Source organism: Anguilla anguilla, chromosome 8 (assembly GCF_013347855.1).
Source record: "Anguilla anguilla isolate fAngAng1 chromosome 8, fAngAng1.pri, whole genome shotgun sequence".
In the NCBI taxonomy this organism is placed as follows: Eukaryota; Metazoa; Chordata; class Actinopteri; order Anguilliformes; family Anguillidae; genus Anguilla; species Anguilla anguilla.
Window position 1 is genome coordinate 16664893 of NC_049208.1, and position 22066 is coordinate 16686958.

The following is a 22066-nucleotide window of genomic DNA, read 5'->3' on the forward strand; positions in this document are numbered from 1 at the left end:
GATTTGCTTACTATCTTGAAAATTATCCAACTTTATCATTCCCTCACATCCTCTATCTTATTTACTGCACCGGCAAGGAACCATGTCAACTACATTATGATCCATGACCATGGAAAGTAGACTAACATTAGCTAGCTGGTCACCATAATCAAACGATTTCACTTTGAACATTCAGCTGCAGAAGCACAACAATGTGATTAACTTGGTGATGCACTGACAGCCGTGGACGCAACAAGTGAAGTCCGTGCTAGCTATCTCAGCTAAAATTAGAAAACAGCTGGACTTAGCCTACTTGCGGAAATTGTTACTTGATACTAAAATTGGAAAATACTACACTTAGAAAAGGCTAATGTTTCAATTGGAAAAGCCATGTACAATTATAAAAACTAGCTTAACTACCTAAATCTTAACAATGAATGAACTATAAAATACTCACTACTACTAATTAACTAATAAAATGTTAAATATAGATCTAAAGAAAAATATAGAAAATGGAACTGTAATGGAACAAGGAAAGACTAAAAAGGATTTCAAGCTAAACTAATCTAAAGAGAAAGAAATCACTGTCCAGGCTGTCACAACTCAAGCGCTGATGGTTTGAAATGAGCTGGGTAATTTGTGCAGTCATATTAGAACGGTATGAATACATACAGGCTTTTACCTACTTCTACATCGCAAAATTGGGCTGGGCTCTTGGTGAAACAAAACAAAACTTTTCTCCTTTGGTTTAGCAGTGCATGGCTCTTTTTTGACTCTGGCTTAATTAGATTTTTGATTCTTTTACTATAGGACTAATGTGATTTGATGGAGACATGGTACTCGGCTTTAGAAATCAAAACGCGTAATTTGGTGTTTATTAGCCCTTTAAGATTTTTTTAGTGGGCATCCTTTGTGTTGTCCATCTATTCAGTTAGATAAATTATTTAGTGAGGATAAAACAAGCATTTTTGATATAATCCTCCATTACGGGCACAAGCTCGGTATCTCATCTTAAGAACTGCATTGTACTGGTTGAGTCCAGTACCCTAACCACTGAGCAGTTGTGCCACCCACAATGTAATGAGTATCCTTTGAGCAACACAATAACACTGAAGGTAAAAAAAATTAAAGAAAAAAAACTTTAGCTGAACACAAGGTCAGGGATTGAATGACCCCCTTTTGTGGCTTTGAATTCCATCTTACCGCCACATGAAAGTGTCACAACTGAACTGCTTTATGACCAGGATGTGTCTTAGCCAGCCCATGAGAGGAGAGGTGAGTGGGCATAAATGGCTCTCATCTCTCAAAAGCTTTTGTAAAAGCTCCACGCTGCTTCGTCACATGTGCGTTCCACTCCGGCAGTGTTGATGCGGAAAAATTAACTCCTTTGTTGTAATCCTTAAACCATCAGCTCTTTAAAAAAAATGCATTTTTAAATGTTTTTCTAGTGCCACAGTGTCTCCACTCTCTCAGTCATCGCCCTTTCCATTGTCAGCTGTCATTATACATGACAGTGAACTGTGCTCGTGAGGCTGAATTGGCTGAGCGATACAGAGCCAGAGAGCAGGCTGATGCTACGAGATAATGCTCATCCACTCTGCGCTCCGTGGAATAAACAGGCCCACTCTGCTCCTGGCTCCACTCCTGTTGCGATTGGCCTGGAGAAGCGTGTGATGTTTATGTTCCGGACTCTCCAGGACAACGTGACTGGTCCTGGATATCATAAGCGGTGTGGACACTCGAGCAGATTGAGATGAGATACTGGATATTGTCCTGCCTGGAACACTGAGGCAACTGGTTCGCTTAGAATTACACCGTAGCGTGTCCATAACATCAGTTCCCTGGCAGTTTTAGCCATGTTCTATGGCTCTGTGTATGGCACATTAGGGGAAACTTAAAATGGGAACAGCTGAACGCAGGGCTTGGGGACTTTCATAAAAAGACACCCAAGGGCTCTCTCAAACCTAATGCTGGGGTTTGAAAAAAAAAAATGGCTAAATGTTGCACACTGTCATCTGTTTGAACTGATGCCAAGTATCATTACATGGCTTCCAAGGGAGCTGTGACCATGTCTTTTAAATGCCAAAACATTTTAATAAATAAACAATATTTAAATTTTCTTGCTTGGAATTTTTTCATGATTAATTCCACAGGCAAAATGTAAAAGCATAATTGTTCATTTTGAATCACAACACTGTGTAAACATTGTGGACTGGAGTTGGGGAACATTTATCCTTAACTCTGACTTGCAAATAAATATTAGTGCAATTACCATTTTTATCTTTTGTTGATTATGTGTCAACATCAAGAATAAATGTTTAATTCAAGTCGGCCATGTGCAGAATCATTATCACATTTCGTTTGCATTGCAGCTAGGGTGCAGTAATTTCACATTGGCTATGCAGTTGACCCTTGCAGCTGTCAGATGCTGATTTAAATGTCCCCATTTTCATCCACAGGAAGCTGCACTGCACAAGGAACTACATCCACATGCACCTTTTTGTGTCCTTCATCCTGAAAGCCGTCACTGTCTTCATCAAGGATGTCGTGCTGTACGAGGTTGGAGAGTCGGAGAACTGCTCTTCGGAATCAGTAAGCTGATGCTCTCTGTGCCACTATTACAGACAGTATGTAGCATGATTTTAAGCATTCATAATCCATTAATACATTATTGATATTGGTGGATTCTTATGCTTCTCAAACACTTAATCTCCTTTTCATGAGTGGCATTTTAATCTATGAAATTATTGCCTTTTGAAACAATAATAAATCAATGCATTATATTACGGGTGCGTAATATGGAAAATCTGGGGCCGAGATCAATAATCAGTATTTTTCTGGCCGTATTGTCTGATGCCTCCCTGGTTTACATTGTAGCACAAATGCAACCAACTTTCTAGAGTCATGGAAGAGATAGCGAAGCACAGGTGTGAACATTTTACACATTTTTATTTCCATAACAAAATATTTCACTTTGCTTAATTTGTTATTAAGCAGAGAACATAAGCCAGGAAAGGTATTACAGTACCAAACGTAGAAATACATATCTGCCACAATCTTAGCATCAGGTCAATACCCATAAGTGTGGTTATAGATAGTATCTGACTATGCAGGTACAACCCCAATAGTATCATGTCCTATTTGAGTTTAATTTTTCTAGATGTACAGTATGAGTTTACTAATTTGTTATATAACTATTTCATGGTTCATTTAAAATATTGTTTTAGAGACCATTGCATTGTTCTGCATTTAGAAATGCAATAGTACTGTAAATCCATGCTTGTGAATATGTTCCCTTTGAGGTCATTGTCTATTAAATTGTAGTTAGCTGTAACTAGATGAGTAATTTTACAGTAGATGTGCATTGCGTTTCAGAAGTACTCCACCGTGCTTTCAATGTATGAGCCTACATTTTGATGTGGAGATATACAACACTCTTCACCACTGAACTAAGAACCCTTACCAGCGTAGATAAACTCTACCATGAGACATTACTGGCTTTTGTCTGTTATTTTTCAAGTTTACTTTTTCCCCATGATAAATGTTCAAGTGCACTTTTCATGCAAAGTCATTAAAGGGTGTAGCTATATTTATCAAGTTCTTAACCTCAAAGGGTCTGATGCTAATTAATTTATACAGCTGGAAACTAAAGGAGTGCTTGTTTGCCAAATACTGGGCACTGGGCACCGTCAGGTTGAGAAGCAGATGCTTAGTCACAGAAGAGATAGATCATTTAAATGTGTCCTTTTACGTTTCTTTGAAATATGACTGCAAGTTTGCCTTGCTATAGTATATGTTTTGAATGTACAGTCAGGGTGCAGTTGAAATGAACAAAGTGAGAATTGTCTTACCAGCCTGATGGGTACATTTCTGGGACCATCCGAGCATTTTCTCTCAGGTTTATTGTGTTTAATCATAGATTTGTCCCTGGGGTATTGTTCATGCTGATAAAGTCATTATGAAGACCCAAATCGCACAGTATAACTGCCATACACTGAGTGTATAGATGGAATGGATCAGAATGTATTTTTGTTCTGCAACTTTATTTTGTGCTCTTGACTCGGCTGTTTTTTCTTGTTTTTATTGGCAATGAAGATTGTAAATGATGTACAAATGTGGCACGAAGTACAAATTCCTCTCATGATAAAAGAGCACCATTACAGTATATGATTAAAGACGGTCTGATAGCACTTCAGTTTATGATTAAAGACAGAGACGTCTGCCCGGTTCAGGGCTGTAGTTTCCCCAGCTGCTGCTTCGCACCCTTGTGCTATCTCCTGGAACCCGAAACCCCCCTGTGGGCCGGTCTCCCGGACCGGGACCACCGGGCTGCAGGGCCTGATTCAGAACGCAGCTGCTGGGCCGATGTCCTGCTTCCCCCCCCCCCCCCTCCTTAACCACCTCCCCCCCCCCCCGCGCGCTTCTGTGTCTTCCGCTGCCATGACTTGCCACTCCTGACGGATTGCAGCCTGCGTTAAATTCCAAGGCCCTGGCGTTTGCCCATCAGCCTTCTGAGCATGTATCTCCTGCCCGTCATTCATCATTGGACTCTACGCACCTGCGCAGGTTCATCCCCGCCGAGCTCACCCACCCAGTTCCAAACTCCTTGCTTGTACTCAAGGGCCCAGTGGTTGTGGTGAGGGATGTTTGCATCCATCAGAACCGTAGAATCGGTTGTCATCCTCTGACACCCGCCCTGGTCCCAGCGTGAACTCGGAATACCGTGAACACGGAATACTGTGAACTACTTCCGTCCTAGAGCCTCATCTGCCCGTACATAGAATTGTAACGCAATATTACACGTCAAGGTTAGCCATTCTGCGTGCGTTTTGTTTGTCATAAATTTCTTTGGCAAAAAAGGAATTATTTGCTTCTTTATTTGGAAATAAAGAGATGAGAATGAAAGCGAGACTACAAGCATGATCATGTCAGGACACACAACTACAAAATGCAGACCTTTCTGCAAAGCACTCACATTTGTCTCAAAACATTTTTGTAACATGAAATCAAATTTTGATAATACAGTATATATGAAATATATGAGAGTCTGTCTCTTATAAATGAAAATGTATCCTTTGGCTTTTAGACTGATGCAGTCAGACAATGCCGGGAGGATTACACAATATTTTTCCAGTACAATTGACATTGGACTGCATTTGCTCTGAATGCGTGTGATCAAAATTTGTGATTCTCATTTTGATAAATAAGGGAATACTTAAAAACAAATCAAAATAAACGCAACAGCTGTTTAATCCTTTGTTTTCTATAATGATCCTAACTACAGCATGAAAACATTGTGCAATCTTTAAACTTGGACTGTGGCCTGAGTATGTGTGCTTTGGAGTGGCTTTCAGTCAACTGTAAACATAATAAGCAAGTGGAAGGCTCAGCATGGTACGTGCAGGAAGATTACATTTGGCAGATGGGGAGTCTTAGACAGCATGTTTACGCCCAGGGAGAATGCAGAGTCCCGTCCGGCCAGCGTTCGTCCACGAGCATCGCGAGAGGCGTGCCTTTGTCTGAGGGGTAGCAGCTGGAACCCGGCCTGTAATCACACTGAGTGGACGCCGTAGCGTAGCACGAATGTCATAAACCGTGACTATCTGCCCGTTTGCCACTTAAACGTCCGCCCCACTCTTCACGCCAAAGTCAAACCCACGTGTGCTGTGTACTGCAGAGAAATGTCTCTCACTGATTCAGCTTGCACAAATCGCTCATGATCTAGAGCACTACTCATTTTCTTTTGATGGAGAGTTAAAAAATCTCAAATTCTGTGTATTGTGTTTGAAACAGAGCATTAAAGCTATACTGCAAATGTTGTGCTCGGGTGATATACGTTTTTGTTTTTTGTCTAAATGCAAAGCATTAGTGGCACCCAACCGCTCGACCAAACACCATCCCTTCTGTCGAGCACGGTGGTGGCAGTATAATGTAATGGGGATGTTTCTCTGCGGAAGTCACTGGGGAACTTGCCAGAACGGGGGGTGAAATGGATGGAGCAAATAGTAAAAGAAAACTTGCTTTGGTCTGCTAAAAACCTGTAGAAGGGAAATCATCCATCTTTCAGCAGGACAGTGAGCCAACGTGTAAGGCCAAATTTTCACTGAAGTGGCTTCACTATAAAGTTAAATTGACCTTGAGGTGTTTAGTCAATGTCCTCTTATTTTTGCTTTTGAAAATCTGCAACAAGACATCTCCAACCAACTTGACAGAGCTTGAGCAAAACTTTCAAGAAGAAACTTTGAAAATTGTGCCTTCTTCATGCATAGTTACTAGATTTATTAGTAAAAAAGTCTCAAATCTGTTTCCTTTATTTGTGCTGTCATTGAACTTTAATGCATCAAAGTTTAGCAGTTTTTACATCAATTTGAAAATAAAATAATGCGTATATGTCATCAAAATTCTGCAAAATAAGACTCTTGGAAGCGGATGAGTACTGTAAGGCACGGGAAAATAAATTACTGGCTCTACTTGGTTTAACTTTAACAGCTTTTACTTTTAAATTAAGCACAAATCAATTTTCTTAAAATTAAAATTAAATTGGAAACAAATAGTGAACATAATTGTGATCCGGCCTTTGTAACAATTATAAGCTGTTACAACATGTACCATTTATTTTCCATTAATTCTTAGGGCCTCAACATAATTTAATTATGAACGTACTGCATTATCAAACCCAATTTAAAAAGCTTGGCAAATTTTTAATCACATGTATGAAATATTTATTGTATAATAATTATAAAAAAGGCTTGCTCATATCCGGTGCTCAATTTGCCTGTGAATTCATTTCACTCTGTAAAATGAAGCAGTGGGCTTCTATGCCTGTGAGAGTTCCTGCTGATCTCTTCGTTCTCTCACCCTGAATACACTCCCAAGTATTCAGGGTGAGAGAAACAGGGGATTCACAGGGTGCATGCCTCATCAAACATGTTCCCTGCGAACAATGCGGTACATTAGCCGCCGCGCTGATAGATTATTATATATTGGATGTAAAATGAAGTACCGGAGAGTGCTTTACTTGTTCGCTCGATGGGGACATTGGATCAGTGTTGCCTGCCCTCCAGGCTAGCCTCTCACTCTGAGAGGTTTTTATCAGTCTCACGCTACAGGCTTTGCCGTCGGGGCCGGGAAGGGTTTTTTGTTTTCCCTTTTTTCCCGGAGGCTCTCAGGGCAGTGCAGGGGCGATTCTCTCACATTAAGCTCTGCGGATAACACCATTCCGGCAATTTCCGCTTGATTTGTTCCCCTCGCGGGGAACAGAGGCGAATCCATTCCCGTAATGCACCCTGCACAAAGGATGTAAAATGCACGATTTTATTACGCCTGTTGTACTGCGCGAGCGGCGTGTTTGGATTCAAAAATTCATTATGCAGTTGAATAGGTATGGCGGCTATGCTGCCATTTTTGACATTTTGTGGTTTTTAACGTGAACAAATGGCATGTTATCTATACATACTGTAACACAGTGGCATTGTGATGGGAGAGAAGTTACAGTAGTAAGTGGTGAAAGTTATGGATTAACACATCAACCAAAGATGAGGAAGAAGAAAGGCCAGCCTTTTTAAATCCTTCAATTCATACAGTATTTCATTTGTAGATTTTCAGTTTCATATTTTAATGTGCATAGTTGGCTCAAACTGAACACATTGTCCATCACAGCCTGAAAGATGTGCAGAAGAACTAGTTTCAAAAGTGTTTCTAGAACAGTCCATTTAGGTTTCAATTTTAAAAGCACTTTTGCCAGTCTTCAAGTTTGAAAACCCTTGAAAGCCACCGTTTTAATGGCATGGACGGGGTTTAGATCAAACACACTGGACAGGCGTCCACTCAGTGAGTCTGCAACCCTGGGGCAGGTGCAAGCCCTTTGAGTGGTAATGTCTACAGTGTGTCACACACTGAGCTTCAGATATCAGCTCGGCCTTTTTTATTGATTTATCTATGTCTTTTTCTCAGTGACAGAGCCCAGAACTTCAGACATTCTTAATTTAATTTTGAGATGCAGACCACGCGCGGTGAGCTTCGCCTCGGGGGCACCACTTTAGGCCCGCGTCTCTCCAGGACGCCTTAGCCTCCGCTTTGATTGTGTTTCACAAAATCTTTTCTTCCCTTCCGCGTTCGCTCTCCCGCTGTCTCCGCTCTCGAGTCCCGTCGGCAGGTGACCCGGCTCCTCCGTCTCCGAACGCCGCCGTGACACCGCTCAGGCGGGACAGTCGGTGGCGCTTGGTCTCATCACCACGCGGGTTTCCGCTAGATAATCGAAGACGGGGCAATAACCTCAATGGTTGTGCGAACGCCATCGCGCACTCCTGCGATGACGTACCCTAAAGCATCTGAATAGACCCGAACGGTCCAATTAAAAACAAACATTTACGAAGCCTTTCAGACGGTATCCAATGAGAAGTGAACCATGACCCGAACGAGTGCTTCATCAAAGAGGCATTGTGTCAAACGCTGAATGACTTTGGAAGGGATGTAGAATTAACCTGTCAATCAGCCTCAAGGTAAGAGTCAAACCTCCTCTGCCCAGGCTTTGTTTGTGTATGAATGAATACAGGAAGAAAATTAATGAAGTCTGCCACAGAGGCACCTCGTCATGGGGGTTCACCCATCAGAAAAAATAATGATATTTTAATCTTGAGGAGCTCTAATTTACTGTTATCAGGAAAATGGTTTTGTCTCTCTACAAAAATATGTTTACTATAACACTTGTAAGTGCTGTAAGTTTGATGGTGTATTCTCGTCCTGTTCATCCAAAAAGGAATACATTCATGGGGCTATTAATAAAGATATCCCATTCATATCAATGTGCTGATGCAGAAAATGGATACATTTAACCTTTAATATTAACCATTTTTTAAATGTTTTTTTTAAATGTATGTATTTTTTATGATCATTTTGACTCAATACATGCATATAGCACAACAATAAATAAGCGAAGCAAACCAATATTCATGACAATCAAATCAATAGATGTGTAAATAATAAATCAATATACAAGCATCAATGACAAACCAATACAAATGTAAATGGCTTACCCAATAAGTGTGTGAATTATTAATCCATACGTGTGTATATCAAACCAGTATGGATGTGAAGCAATTAAATATGCATGACAATTAAACCAATAAAAGCACCAATTACAAACTGATGTACAGTATGCATAAATGACAAACCAATAGATGAGTCAATGACAAACGAATACATACACATATCAAACCAATATACATGCCAAAGAAACCAATACATTTGTACACTATATAAAGGGTTTCACTCCACCTTCCTCTTATGTAAATGGCACTGACAATGCTGCATCTTGAGAATTAAACCACATGCTTATTCCCTGGTGTTAGCGTGCTAATTTAATTTGACGGCAACATCATGCAGGATTGTATTTAGTTTAAGTGGACTGTTTCAGTTATGTCTGCTGAAAAATTATTATCTGGCTCCCTTGTACGGATATTTAAATGGCAGCAATTGGGGATTGGTCAGAAATATGACCTATAGCATACAGGCTCAGTTCTGCTTGGCATAGGAATGAAAACATCCCAGCTGCTGTTCTTCTAGTGCCTAATTTGCAGCCCATACCTGTGATTGGTGAAAGAAATATATTTAAGATAACTAAATTAATTAAAATGACTGGGAAGATTTGGATTGAATCCAGCACCACCAGTATTCCACAAGGGAAACGTTAGAACCTGCTCTTGCTTGTTTTTGCCTGCCATGTTCTGGTTTTTCACATTTTGGGTCAACCCATGTCATCACCAGGCACTCAAACCGTTTTATGTGTTTTCCATCTCTCTTCTAGGTTGGGTGTAAAGTCGTGATGGTGTTCTTCCAATATGGCGTCATGGCTAGTTTCTTCTGGCTCTTAGTAGAGGGCCTGTATCTCCACGCCCTGTTGGCCGTTTCCTTCTTCTCAGAGAGGAAATATTTCTGGTGCTACATTCTGATTGGCTGGGGTGAGTATCTCTATGATTCTTCTTCCTTTTGAAATTATGCATCTTTTTGTGCATCATGAAAATATTTTTTGTACTCAGGGCACATTATTGGAGAGCACACACTGATAGGTAATCGTTTGGCTTCCCCTGGCAATGTTGATTGATTTTTGAATGGTGTCTTGTGCTGACAGGAGGCCCAGCGGTTTTTATCACAGCCTGGAGCATTGCAAAGGCCTACTTCAATGATATTGGGTAAGTTAATATGTACAGCATGGCCTCTTCCTTGCCCCAGAAAATATTTCATGCCACCTGAATTAATCTGTTGTTGTTTCGTACTCCAGTTTATCAAAAAAATGAATTGGAGCTCTTGGTCTCTCAGAATTAATGGGTGGAACCTGGAATGTTAATTTTCATGATCAATGCATAATATAAAATTCTCATTTACCTGGATGCTTAATGGTGATTTACAGTAAGCAATGTTTTTTTTATTCGTGGGTATAGAGATGACTCTACTGTATGAGTCATGGGTTTTAGGATTTGCGATTGTTCAATGTGTTAATGATATTTATTTATTTATTTATTTATTTATTTATTTATTTCCTGAGTGATTTTTTGAGTATGTCGTGATAGAACATACTCTTGTAAAGGCATTTTCAACTACTGACAGATAACGGCCAAGGATAAAATATTTTCCACTGTGTTGGAGAACACAATGTCTCTGTGGAGACTTTAAAAAGCAATTGATTGTTTGTGCAATTGGCAGATATCCTTTGGAAAAATCCCTGAAGTATTTTAACTTTCATGACATGAGTGGTACACCAATTTCATTAAATGCCAAATGTATTTTGAGATGTGAAATTGGTTTTATTAGACAGAGACAGAAAAACATCACTCTTTGCACTTTTTTTTGGATGGCGTTGAAGATCCTTGGCATTGCTGGCACACTATGCATTTAAAGCCACACTATGTACGTCTGTGTGGGATATCATAAATTCTATCTTCAGTTTTTTTATTCATTTATAACATGCGCATGATTCAAAACCATAATTGCATTCATGCATTAATGTAGTTGCATTGGTCGAATAATATACATAACAATAATTGCTGTAGTCAGAATGAATATTGTGCAAAATATATGTTAAAAATATGGTGTAAACTGTTCTGTAAATGTGTTCTACTATAGATGCTGGGATATCATTGAAACTTCCGACCACTTTTGGTGGATCATCAAGACCCCAATTCTAGCCTCCATACTCGTAAGTTCATATGCCGCTAATGGAGAGGGAACAATAATTTGCCATCTGAATCCTGAAGAGATTCATTTGGCAGACATAAAATATCTTTGTGGTTGATCACTGTCAAGTGAACTACAGTTATAATAACTAGAAAGGTTACAATTCCTGAAGGAATTGTGTGGGCTTGCTTCAAATTCCAACTGGCACTGTCCTCAAGCCTCAATGCATTTCAATGAGGGCGCATAGCTCAGAAGAAGCACGAAACCATCCAGACCCACGGCACACCGTAGCATTACATATACAGATGGGGATCAGCAAGTAGCGATTATGTTCCAGGGATTAGTCATATCCTAAAAGTGTCATGAGTAAAACTTGGCTAACTATATAGCTAGCTAGCTATGGCAGGTCCTCACCTCTGTAACGTTATTTGTTGTCCTCCGTGTGTCCATAGATCTGTATCGGTGGTTGTAGCATCCGTGTGTCCATACATGTGTATCGGTGGTTGTAGCTGTGTGTCATTAGCTCCTACTCATACGTGCAGGATAGCATCCATACACGGGTTGTAGCTGTGTGTCCGTAGCTCCTACTCATGTGTACAGGATAGCATCCATACACGCTATCTAGGTTAACTAAAGTAGGCGAAACGCTAACATGTTAGGGTAAGGTAAAGTAACGTTAGGCGATAAAGCTGTGCTTAAAAATTTTGTGCCGTGGGAAGTGCGTCCTACTAAACGTCCACGAGTAAGTGGCCACCTGTGCATGTGTCCTACTAAACGTCCATAAGTGAGTGAGTGACCACCTGCATATGCGTCCTACTAAAGCGCTCCACTAAACGTCTATGAGTGACCATCTATGGAGTGACCACAAAAATTGCTCACAAAAAGTAGAATATTTCAATAAGTTTTGAATATTTCAAAAAATTTGAATACAAGCAACAATGTCTGGAACTAGCGGGTCATTTTGGTGTGAATAGTTTGAATGTAGTGCAAAAACAGTAGGAGTAGTTAGACCTAAAATTAATTGGCCGGAAAATGCAGCTAATAAAAAAATATGAAAGATAGCAAGAGTGCGAATAAAGATGATTTTGGAGCATGTCACTTTAATTGTTTTAGATTCTACTGTTCATTAATTAGAAAAATGTTTTGTAAAGTGTGTTAAACATGTGTGCATTTGAGAAGATGTTATTAATGAATATGAGACAGTCATTTGTGGCAATTGCTGGGGGACTGGGCTTGTGACCAGGGAACTGTGGTTCATAATCCCATATGAGACAGTGTTGTGGTGGTGCCCTTCAGCAAGATACATTCACTGACCTTGCCTCATTTAGCACCATTCCACCAGAATGACAAACAGTGGAGAAATCTCTGCCATTTTGCTCCCAGGTTTATACTATGTCTGCCAATAACCCCATACAGCGCAGATTTTAGTTGCCCGATGTGGAAAGCGATTGAATCGGGCAATGTGTGAAATCAGCGTCTAAGTCAGAGAGCAAGTTAACTGGATGATGTAAATCACCAAATGGTGTTCATAAAGTAAAGAGAGGACCGCATATTATGTAGTTGCTAGAGAGGGGTGAACACCCCCTCTTCTCCTGGCGTATGCATACTAAATGATTACAGGAGCATGTTTGCACTGATTAGGTGAGGTGTGGAAGGGTGTAGGTGTGGGAGAGAGGTGAATCAAGGACTGTCTTACCTGAAAGCTAGAAAATGTACTTTTTATAGTTTCCTTATGTTGTTGGTAGCAGGGCTAAGCAATATGATATTATAAAAAAAACATTCATGGTTGTAGCCTTTTTATAACAAGACCAAACATGACAATGCTAACATGACTACGCTAGGAGGTAATACAACTCAGCTACTGAATACCACAAAAAAATTACTTCTGCTTCTAACAACAGAGGTGATATTTGTAGACAAATAATTGTTAAAACAAGCCAGTAGTAATCTCCACCTTCAGGCAAAATATTTTCTTTGTAACAAAAACAAATCATACCAGGTTGGTTTTCGTTTGAAACTGGAACTGCTTCTAAAAATGTAGATTCCAGCTGTTAGACTTTTGATGTTTGTGGAGGGGAGAGAAGGGATAGAGAGAGAGCATTCTTATGTCAAACAGAAAATGCAATCAAAAGTGACTCTGCATGAACTATGAGCAAGTTCTCCAGATTAAATTATATCGTCTGTCTCTCAAAGAGGACAATCTAAAAACATCTTACATTCATTCTATACATTTATGCATTTATACATTCCGATATTTTTTGTGATGGAATTCAGGTTAAGTACCTTGCTCAAGGGTACACTGGCAGTGCTGCACCAAGTAATCAACCTTACTGCCTTGTAGCTGCAAGCCCACTACCCTAACCGCTGTGCTACACCGATGCTCCCGATAGCTGAAACCAGACCGAATGGATCCACAGTGATGTTTTAGAGTCGGCTTCCTATGGCTTCTGATGGAGTGCATGCCCATGAATTCCACCTAATCCTCAAACCCAGCCCCCCTCCTGACGCACACATATAAATCAATACCACACAGTTCTCCTCTTCCTCATGTGATACAGTGGGATGGAGCCTATGAAGCTCAGCTATGTCCTGATTAGGTACAGGCTCCATCTGGATTTACTTCTCTCTGTGGGGCACAGGTCTTACGGCCAGCGGAGGGGTCACATAGTTCCGTTCTGTGTCTCGCTCCCTGTGACTGCTGAGTAATCTCCAGTGTGTTCTGCCAGTGTGTCTGATAGTTTAAAAAAACTCTGTTCAGTGTAGTTTCCTAATGGGTGCTTCCTTTTTAGACACTTGTGTTGAGTGCGGTGCTGCTCATCGTGGTTTAGATATGATTTGGGTCCTGTCAGTGCTGGCTGTGGGCTATGTTGGGATGGGCGGAGGGAAGGAGGTGGTGGTTCCGTTAGCAGGCTGCGCCCTGCTACACAGTGACTGCTCAGCTGCCTGACACAACTGCACATGCAGTGCAGTCCTCCGATGCAGTGAGCTGCAGTCCACTGTGAAGGGAAGTAGTGACCTCCAGAACGCATCTAATGCATGAGGACAGCGTGGGCTTGTCTGTGCTCTAGAGAAACGGCTGGAGGACATTGCAAGAATGGTAAAGATTTACAGGGACACTGGAGAATTAGAAAGAAAGTGTTTACAAAATAATATCTAAAAAGAAAAGAAAAACATTTTTTTGCGGTTTTTTAACCAGTCAAGAATGTAATGGGCAAAATGAAGCAAAGTGCAAGCTCACTAATGTGTCTCTGTGCCTCTCTCGTATATCAGATGAACTTCATCCTCTTCATCTGCATCATTCGAATACTTCGCCAGAAGATAAACTGTCCAGATATAGGACGAAATGAATCCAACCAGTATTCGTGAGTGCATTTTTTTTTTAGAAAATCAAATATGGATTCCTTGAATTGAGTTCTATGTACATATATTATTGTACTCATATATTTATTATTATATATTTTCTTATTTTCAGGAGGCTGGCAAAATCCACCCTGTTACTAATTCCGCTCTTCGGAATAAACTACATAATATTTGCCTTCATCCCGGATCACATGAATTCTGAGATGCGCCTGGTGTTTGACCTCATTCTTGGGTCATTTCAGGTGTGTCCATCTACCCATGAGTTGCTTAATACACATTAAAATGCAAATATGCACCTGCACATGCAAATGTCATGGTTCTGTGAGCATTACCAGTGATGATCTGCCTAATATTCTACAAAATGTCAACAGGGTACTTGATGAGGTGGCAGCAACACCAGTATAATATTAGGTCTGACATTTCCCTTTGACACATGAATTGATTTTTTCACATTTGTAGTGCATCCAAGAGTAGCTTTATATCCATTGTCAATTAGAATGAAGTACTGAGGGATTCAAGTATTAGGCAACGTGCTGTGTGTGTGCGTGGGTAATCCAAAATTAAAATATTCCTCAAATATTGTGTCTTTCCCTAGGAACCATTATCCAATATAATGAATTATGTTAGAGAAGATGAGGATTAAAATGTCAATTTAAAAAAAGTGATATAATCCCATACATTAAAATATGCAATACATTATAATGTATAAAGCTGAATAAGTTTAATGCCATAATATTTTAATAATATTTACGCCTTTACTAATATTTACAGCATTCTAATATTTTATTTACCAACTATGGCTGATCTTTCCAGAGTTTACTAGTCATTTAACAAAAAAGGGATTTTTGGGTGATGTTTGTATTCACATTCTAATGCATGGAACGCTCCTGATTAAATTACTGCAGACCACAGGCTACCTGGATGACCTTGTTCTGAAACTTGACAGTGACTGCCAAAGTGACAAAGTGATGGTCCTCTCAAACAATCTAATCAACTGGTGAACTGTCAATGGATTCTCTGCAGCATTTGAAACTAATGTTTCATTCATCTGCCTGTTCCAGCAGTGTTCTTGTAATCATTTCCAACATTTAATCAGTGCTATTCTGGATGAGTAATCTTGTGAACCTCTGCCTACTCAATCTTAACTTTCTTTAATAAAATTTTAAACTTGAACCAACTTCAATGAAATCCATCCAGATTCTCCAGAAATGATATCAAATGGGTACTAAAGCATTTTGTGGATGTTTTCATTTCGCATACCTTGGCTATTTACCAGATTCAGTTCTTGTGGTTATTAATCATCCATCTGATGTTTAAATGCTAATGCTATTTCTGTACACCATGTTTTATGGGAAAAGGCAGTGAAAAGCATCCAGTCAGCTTGACACTGGTCTTTATATATTTTGGTTTAGATCTGGGAATTCAAGCCTTTCCCTTGAGAAAACTTCCACCTCCCCAGCAGATCATTAAAAATTCTACAAGCATCAGCAAGGAATTTTATAATCTTACTTTGCTTGACCAATTTTATTTGAACTTAACTTTATCAGTGTGTGCCCTGAAGCCAATGGTATTTTCTGGCTGGTTTCTTAAATGTTGGTTGTAAAACATGGCTGCTAACAGTGCATGAATGAAGGCAACTCTTGCATAGGTAGAGCCAATACAGGTATAACACTGAATCATTTAATGTATGCAGTAGCTGACTTTCAAATTTTAGTCTATCGATTCGAAAATTTGATAGAAAACTACATTTCTCCTCATTATTTCTGTGTTGATTATAAATCATCGTACTTCTTATTGCAGTTCTTGGCTTAAATGTTCGTAGTCTAGGGCACTTTCTCAGAAGTGGGCCCTCACCAATCTCAAAAGGGGATGCTAAAACACCAATATTATTTACTAACCCAGTGTGTAGCTCAGGTCTTTCTTCCAAATTGGGGAGATTCTGGTTGGCAATAAAAGGTTCTCTTAACTGATGGATGTTCTGTTATAAAAAAAAAAAAATGGACCCTCATGAATATTAATCAGACAACAAATCAAGCCAATCAGAAGGATTAATCAATGGCAGAATGTGTGGTCACTCCACTACAAGAAATGTGATATTTACACATGTGCAGATGTCATATGTTTCCTGATTTTTATGATCAAAATGCCTCTATTCTATTGGCACAATTATTCTGACAACTGATAAATTCAGTTAAGTTCACTGACAGAAACAACAGGAAATGTATTGTTGAGAAATGTCATTGCTATTTACTTGATTATGCTGCAGTTTCTAGCTTTGATTTGGCCTCTGCACTGTTAACTGAGCTAGCTGTGAAGAGAACACATGCTAGTTGTTATCTACAGTAAGTGTTATCTTTGGCATTTGTCCTTCATTGTCATGACAATTTTGTTTGTCTCTTTGGTGTTCTTCAGGGTTTTGGAGTTGCAGTCCTGTACTGTTTTCTAAATGGAGAGGTAATGTACAGCATATATTTGAACAGGCAGGAAATGTTTATTTTACTCATTTTACAGAGGGAACACTGGGTTTTCACTGATATGAAAGAAGTACATTAGGAAGTGACAAGCAAATGATGGTCCTTGACTGAGTATAATGCTGTCTGATAATACTTGGCACACACATACACACGCACGTGCACACAGTTTTGTGTTTAATAGCCTGCATAGGATTAAGTATTAAGTGAGTTGATTCCTGTGGAACTGGCATTTGAGGGAGTCATACTGTTTTCTGAGGTTTTTGACAGTGTTCCTGAAATTAAGATGCCATGTTAATACCTGCTTTTTTATCAGGTTTCCTGAAAGCTATGATTAAATCCATTAGAATATTGGGAAATGAATGTGTGTCCAAAATCACATGTAATATACATAATTACTTCAGGATTATAGCTAGTCTTCTAAGTGAGATAAAGCATGCTGACAGCTCTGACACCTTGGGGAAGACTACAAGCAGTTATACCACAGAATTCACTAATAATCTGACAATCACAGCAGAAATGAATGACACTTTCTTCTTAACTACATGACATAGTGGAAAATCTTCACTGGAAACATGGTAGGTTCATTATGAGTTTTCCTCCAGACATGATAAAGATAATAAGGTTCCCGATTCCAGTTTGTCCATGGCAAATATATAATGTAACCTTCTAATTTCATTGAATATTCAAATAAGCACATTACCTAAATAAAAAGGGTTTATTTACTTGGCCTGAATAACATGCCCACATCACAAATTCTGTGCTCGCTCTCTCTCTCTAGCTAGCAATATTCTGAAATTCCACCCCCGTATCTCATTCCCTCTCCCTCTCCCTCTCCCTCCTCACCCTCTCTCTCTTTCTCCCCCCTCTCCCTCCCTCTCCCTCTCTCTTTCTCTCTATCTGCTGTTGTAGGTGCAGGCAGAGATTAAGAGGAAGTGGAGGAGGTGGCATCTGGAGAGGTTCCTGGGGACTGACATGAAGTACCAGCAGCCCTCACTGGGCAGCAACGGCAACAACTTCAGCACCCAGATCACCGTGCTGACCAAGGGCAGCCCCACCACGCGCCGCCCGTCCACCTGCCAGGATGAGCCATGCCTGTTCTAAGGGGCCCGCCTCCCTCGTTTCTTCTACAGGGTCTGTGGAGTGCATGTTCGGAGGAGAGTTCCGCAAAGTAACGGCGTAAGCATTTAAAAAAGGGAAGAGTGATGCTACTTGGTTGGATTTTCTTCTGAGGCTCAACCTTGTTGCATTGTTTAATGTATTAGCAGGTGTCTCTATCGCCCTTCTACTTTGCTTCTTCTAACCCATTTCCAGAGCTGGACATTTACTGAAGCAATTCTGGTTGTGTCTAGCTCAGAGGCACAACTGCTGTGCCCCATTGGGGATCTGAACCATCAGCCTACTGGTTCCAAGCTTGGTTCCACAACTGTTTTTCTGCACTGTCACCCCATGACATGTGAATGTTACACATCATTGCTGGACCTTGGTTTTAACCGTTCTGTGTTTGTGTAGACATATCTGTGACACATCTGGACTACATTGGAGTATGCCAAAAAGAATGTGGATCCGTCATATTCTGGCAATGACTGATTTGTTTTAGTCCTAGTTTATCTTGTCCTAGTTTATTTTGGTTTGGTTTTTGTGGTGGAGGACCATGTGTTGTGATTGGTTTATATAAGCCAGAGGTTGACATGTGGCAGTTCCACACAGGTTGTTCATGAAGATTTACTTGTGCATAATGATCATTAGACCACCATAGTTTAATGCATGAACAATTTCTGTGTTTACTACAGTTGGAAGATTGTAATAGCGGTATTGGGTAAAAACGGTAAAAAGTTTATTTTTGCTTTACATCATCCAAGTTCTGATATACATTTCAGCTACATTTATGTTTGATTCTGGTGATATGTCTTGCAACATATGCAATAACCAAACTGACTCACGTTTGGATTACCGCAAGGGATTATACTACAGTTACTAAATCCATATTCTTATGTGCATGTGCAAACCTAAAATATTGACCACAGCCACCAGCAGAGCAATGGTAATTGTCAAGAGACAGAGTGGCATTCACAGCTACTAGTCAGCAGTCATTTCACATGACATGGCAAGAAATGGCATTACATGTATGACACCAGCACCTTTGTAATCCTGCTTTCCAGGATTGCTTGCTTCAGAAGCTGTCTGTGAGTAGTCCACCCACCCCCTTGCCCCTTCGTGCCCTTGGTTGTCTTGGCTCTATTATCACATCATTGTGTAATGGAACAGTCAGTGTCTGGGTCTGAGGGGTGAAATGGCATTCAGCATTCTGCCGAAATGGAACAAATTTAGTGAATGCCATCCACAAATTAAGGCGTTCAGAGGACAACATTTTCTGCTCCTTGTACAGTACACACAGGAGAAAATTTGACTGCTTACTAAACAGTGGGTATTTGGATACAGCAATATGAAGATAAAAGATGAAAGTGGTGTGAGGAGGAGAACTGTTTTTATGATAATGGAAACCTCGGCAACCGGGTGACATTCCAAACCCTAGCGTCTTTGCCAGTGCAATTAAACTGCGAGTTCTGAACACAGATGCCCTTTGCTGCACTACGTCTTTTAATGTGAGGTCTGTCCTTTCCTGTTGTCCCTTAGACACTTAAAAGCTCATTATGTACTTCTCAGTGAGAATGGCACCCATTGCAGTAGTGTCTTTGATCATGCACCATGCACAAGATCATTGTGAAAAGGCCTGTAGCTAGCTGCCCTGAGCCTATTTTCATTTTTTAAATGTTATTAGCTGTAACTATAGATTGTGTTACACCAGTAGCACAGGTAATGTAGTACTTATTAGGGTGGAATGGATATTTTCAGTTCATATGGACCAAAGACTTAAGTAATGGGAAAGATATTAATATCCTTTCATTTTCAGAAATTCCCCAATATTGCTCTTCCTTTAACAGATGAGACGTGGTATTCCAGACTATAAATATATATCAGACAGCTCACCCATGACTTATAATAAGTTATTATGAATTCACAAAAATTATATGTAAAATAGATTGAAAGCTACAATATTGTTCCATAATTGAGGGATGCTGTAATGGGAACACATAAAAATGCTAATATATAGCAATACATGGTAAAATATGAACATCCAAATGATATGCATAATTCCATACCCAAAAGTGTGTTGAGAATATTTTAAAATAGATTTCATTTTTACATCTACTGTGGATTCATGAAATTACACGTGGAAGTGGCAAGCAAACACATTTTCTTAGAAATGAAGTGTATTCTGTTTAAAGTGTATTCTGTAAATTTTGGATTTTATATTTATACAGTATAAATATATTAATAATAAGGTAAAGCATACACCATCAGGTAGAAAAAAATGAATGCTTGATATATCTTTTCATGTTTCATGTAAAATTGTGATTTAAATGGCTTAAGCTGCTTGTATGTTCATTTATATGTTGACAAAACTGCTCATAGGCTCTTAGGTGCCATTCTAAGATGATTCTTTCTGTCATTGTCTGTGACTGTAAATGAAAATGTACATGAATTATACCTCTCATGCAGTATCACAGAGAATGTAGATTCTTACAGTGCAAATACCGTATATTGAGTGTAGTTTCACAGTGTTATTACTGTAACTTAAGTTTATGTGGTATTTGCTGGAATTGTATGTTTACAGTATGTTGTATAATGTGTACTTTTGTATGGTTTCTTGTTATAATTTCTTCCAATGGTCTGTGATTTTTGAACAGTATATTTTCTCCAGTATTATTCCGTATATGTTGTGCTTACTGTACAACATTCAATGTAAGTAGAGTCAGAACTGGATGTTGTGCTTTGATATTTTTCATTGGTTCAGTAAAAAAAGTTACGTTGTGCTCAGTGCTGGTCCATTGCATGCAGCACATAATTTATAAGTATTTATATGTACAGATACCGTGCCATTTCAATGTTGAAGTGTTTCTTATTTCCCATTATTGACACAATAATAATCACTGAATTACATATTTTACATTGTTTGTAAATACGTTGGCTATGATGAAAACATTTGAGAGCAATCAGTAGTTTCCATTTTAGAAAAAAACTAAATGTTGACCACTGAGTCCATGCAGTCAAAGTACTTGAACTGTCATGTTAAGACGTCTTGTTGGATATTTCTAACCAGCTGAAATAAATGGTATACATATTTTGACAAGCCTTTCACTTGTTGCATTTTATGTGGATAGTTTTGCAGATAATCGAGAGAATTCTGGGGAAGTCTTTTTTTTTCTTGTTTCAAAGAATTGGCTCAAATCTTAACTTTTAATTTATAACATCAAAGGAGAAACTGTTAAGATTTTTCTTAACTAAACTTAAAATTAAGTTAAAAATGAAAAGCTTATCTTCCACATAAAATAAAACCAAATAAAATAGTGACATATTAATTTCAGAACATGGAACAGTGCACACAAAGTGCTTAAGTGCTAAAGCAAGGACTGTGTGATCGTGTGGTCCCAGCCCATTTTATGCAAATCCAGTATGTTTAGTATAGAGTCACATGGGAGGTCAAAAATGACATTTTTATAACTTTGAGGAGAAATGATTGAGGAGTACATGCTCTTAATTCATTTTTTTATTTTTAGTGTAAAATACAGCTTCCATGTAAGTAAAACTCGTGCTGGATCCAAAATTAGAAAAGCTTTCCACAGATGATAAAAAACAGAACTGTTTGTCTCACAATTTGTGGCTAGACATGATAAATATAGTAAGGTAGTATACATTTTAAGTATTTATCAGACATTCTTTTTATGAAGACACAGCCATGGTAAGTATATAATGAACGGACATTTTTAACATTACAGCATTACAGTTGAGGATTATGTATGATGAATGTTTGTTATTCCTTATGATACAATTCACATTTTAGAGTGAAGGCATTAATTACAATTTAACAATACATATTTCAAAGTCAGACCTCAGCTATGTAGAAACCACCTTGTTATCTAAGAATTAGATTTGTAGTTTTTTGCTACAAACCAAACTTACTTCAAAAAGACACACACACACACACACACGCACACACACACACACACACAGAAGGACAA

General features: G+C 39.2%; 1 protein-coding gene across 1 annotated transcript in view; it reads left to right on the forward strand.

Annotated features, from left to right (window-relative positions):
* The window catches only part of LOC118232745 (vasoactive intestinal polypeptide receptor-like), a 55315-nt gene extending 34138 nt beyond the window's left edge, over positions 1 to 21177 (forward strand). The window contains exons 6-13 of the mRNA XM_035427814.1: positions 2439 to 2571; positions 9785 to 9938; positions 10109 to 10169; positions 11101 to 11173; positions 14422 to 14513; positions 14624 to 14753; positions 16924 to 16965; positions 17895 to 21177. Of these exons, the coding sequence (XP_035283705.1) occupies positions 2439 to 2571; positions 9785 to 9938; positions 10109 to 10169; positions 11101 to 11173; positions 14422 to 14513; positions 14624 to 14753; positions 16924 to 16965; positions 17895 to 18086 (877 nt within the window). The 3' untranslated portion in view covers positions 18087 to 21177. The remainder of the gene's footprint in view (positions 1 to 2438; positions 2572 to 9784; positions 9939 to 10108; positions 10170 to 11100; positions 11174 to 14421; positions 14514 to 14623; positions 14754 to 16923; positions 16966 to 17894) is intronic.
* Positions 21178 to 22066: the final 889 nt, after the last annotated feature.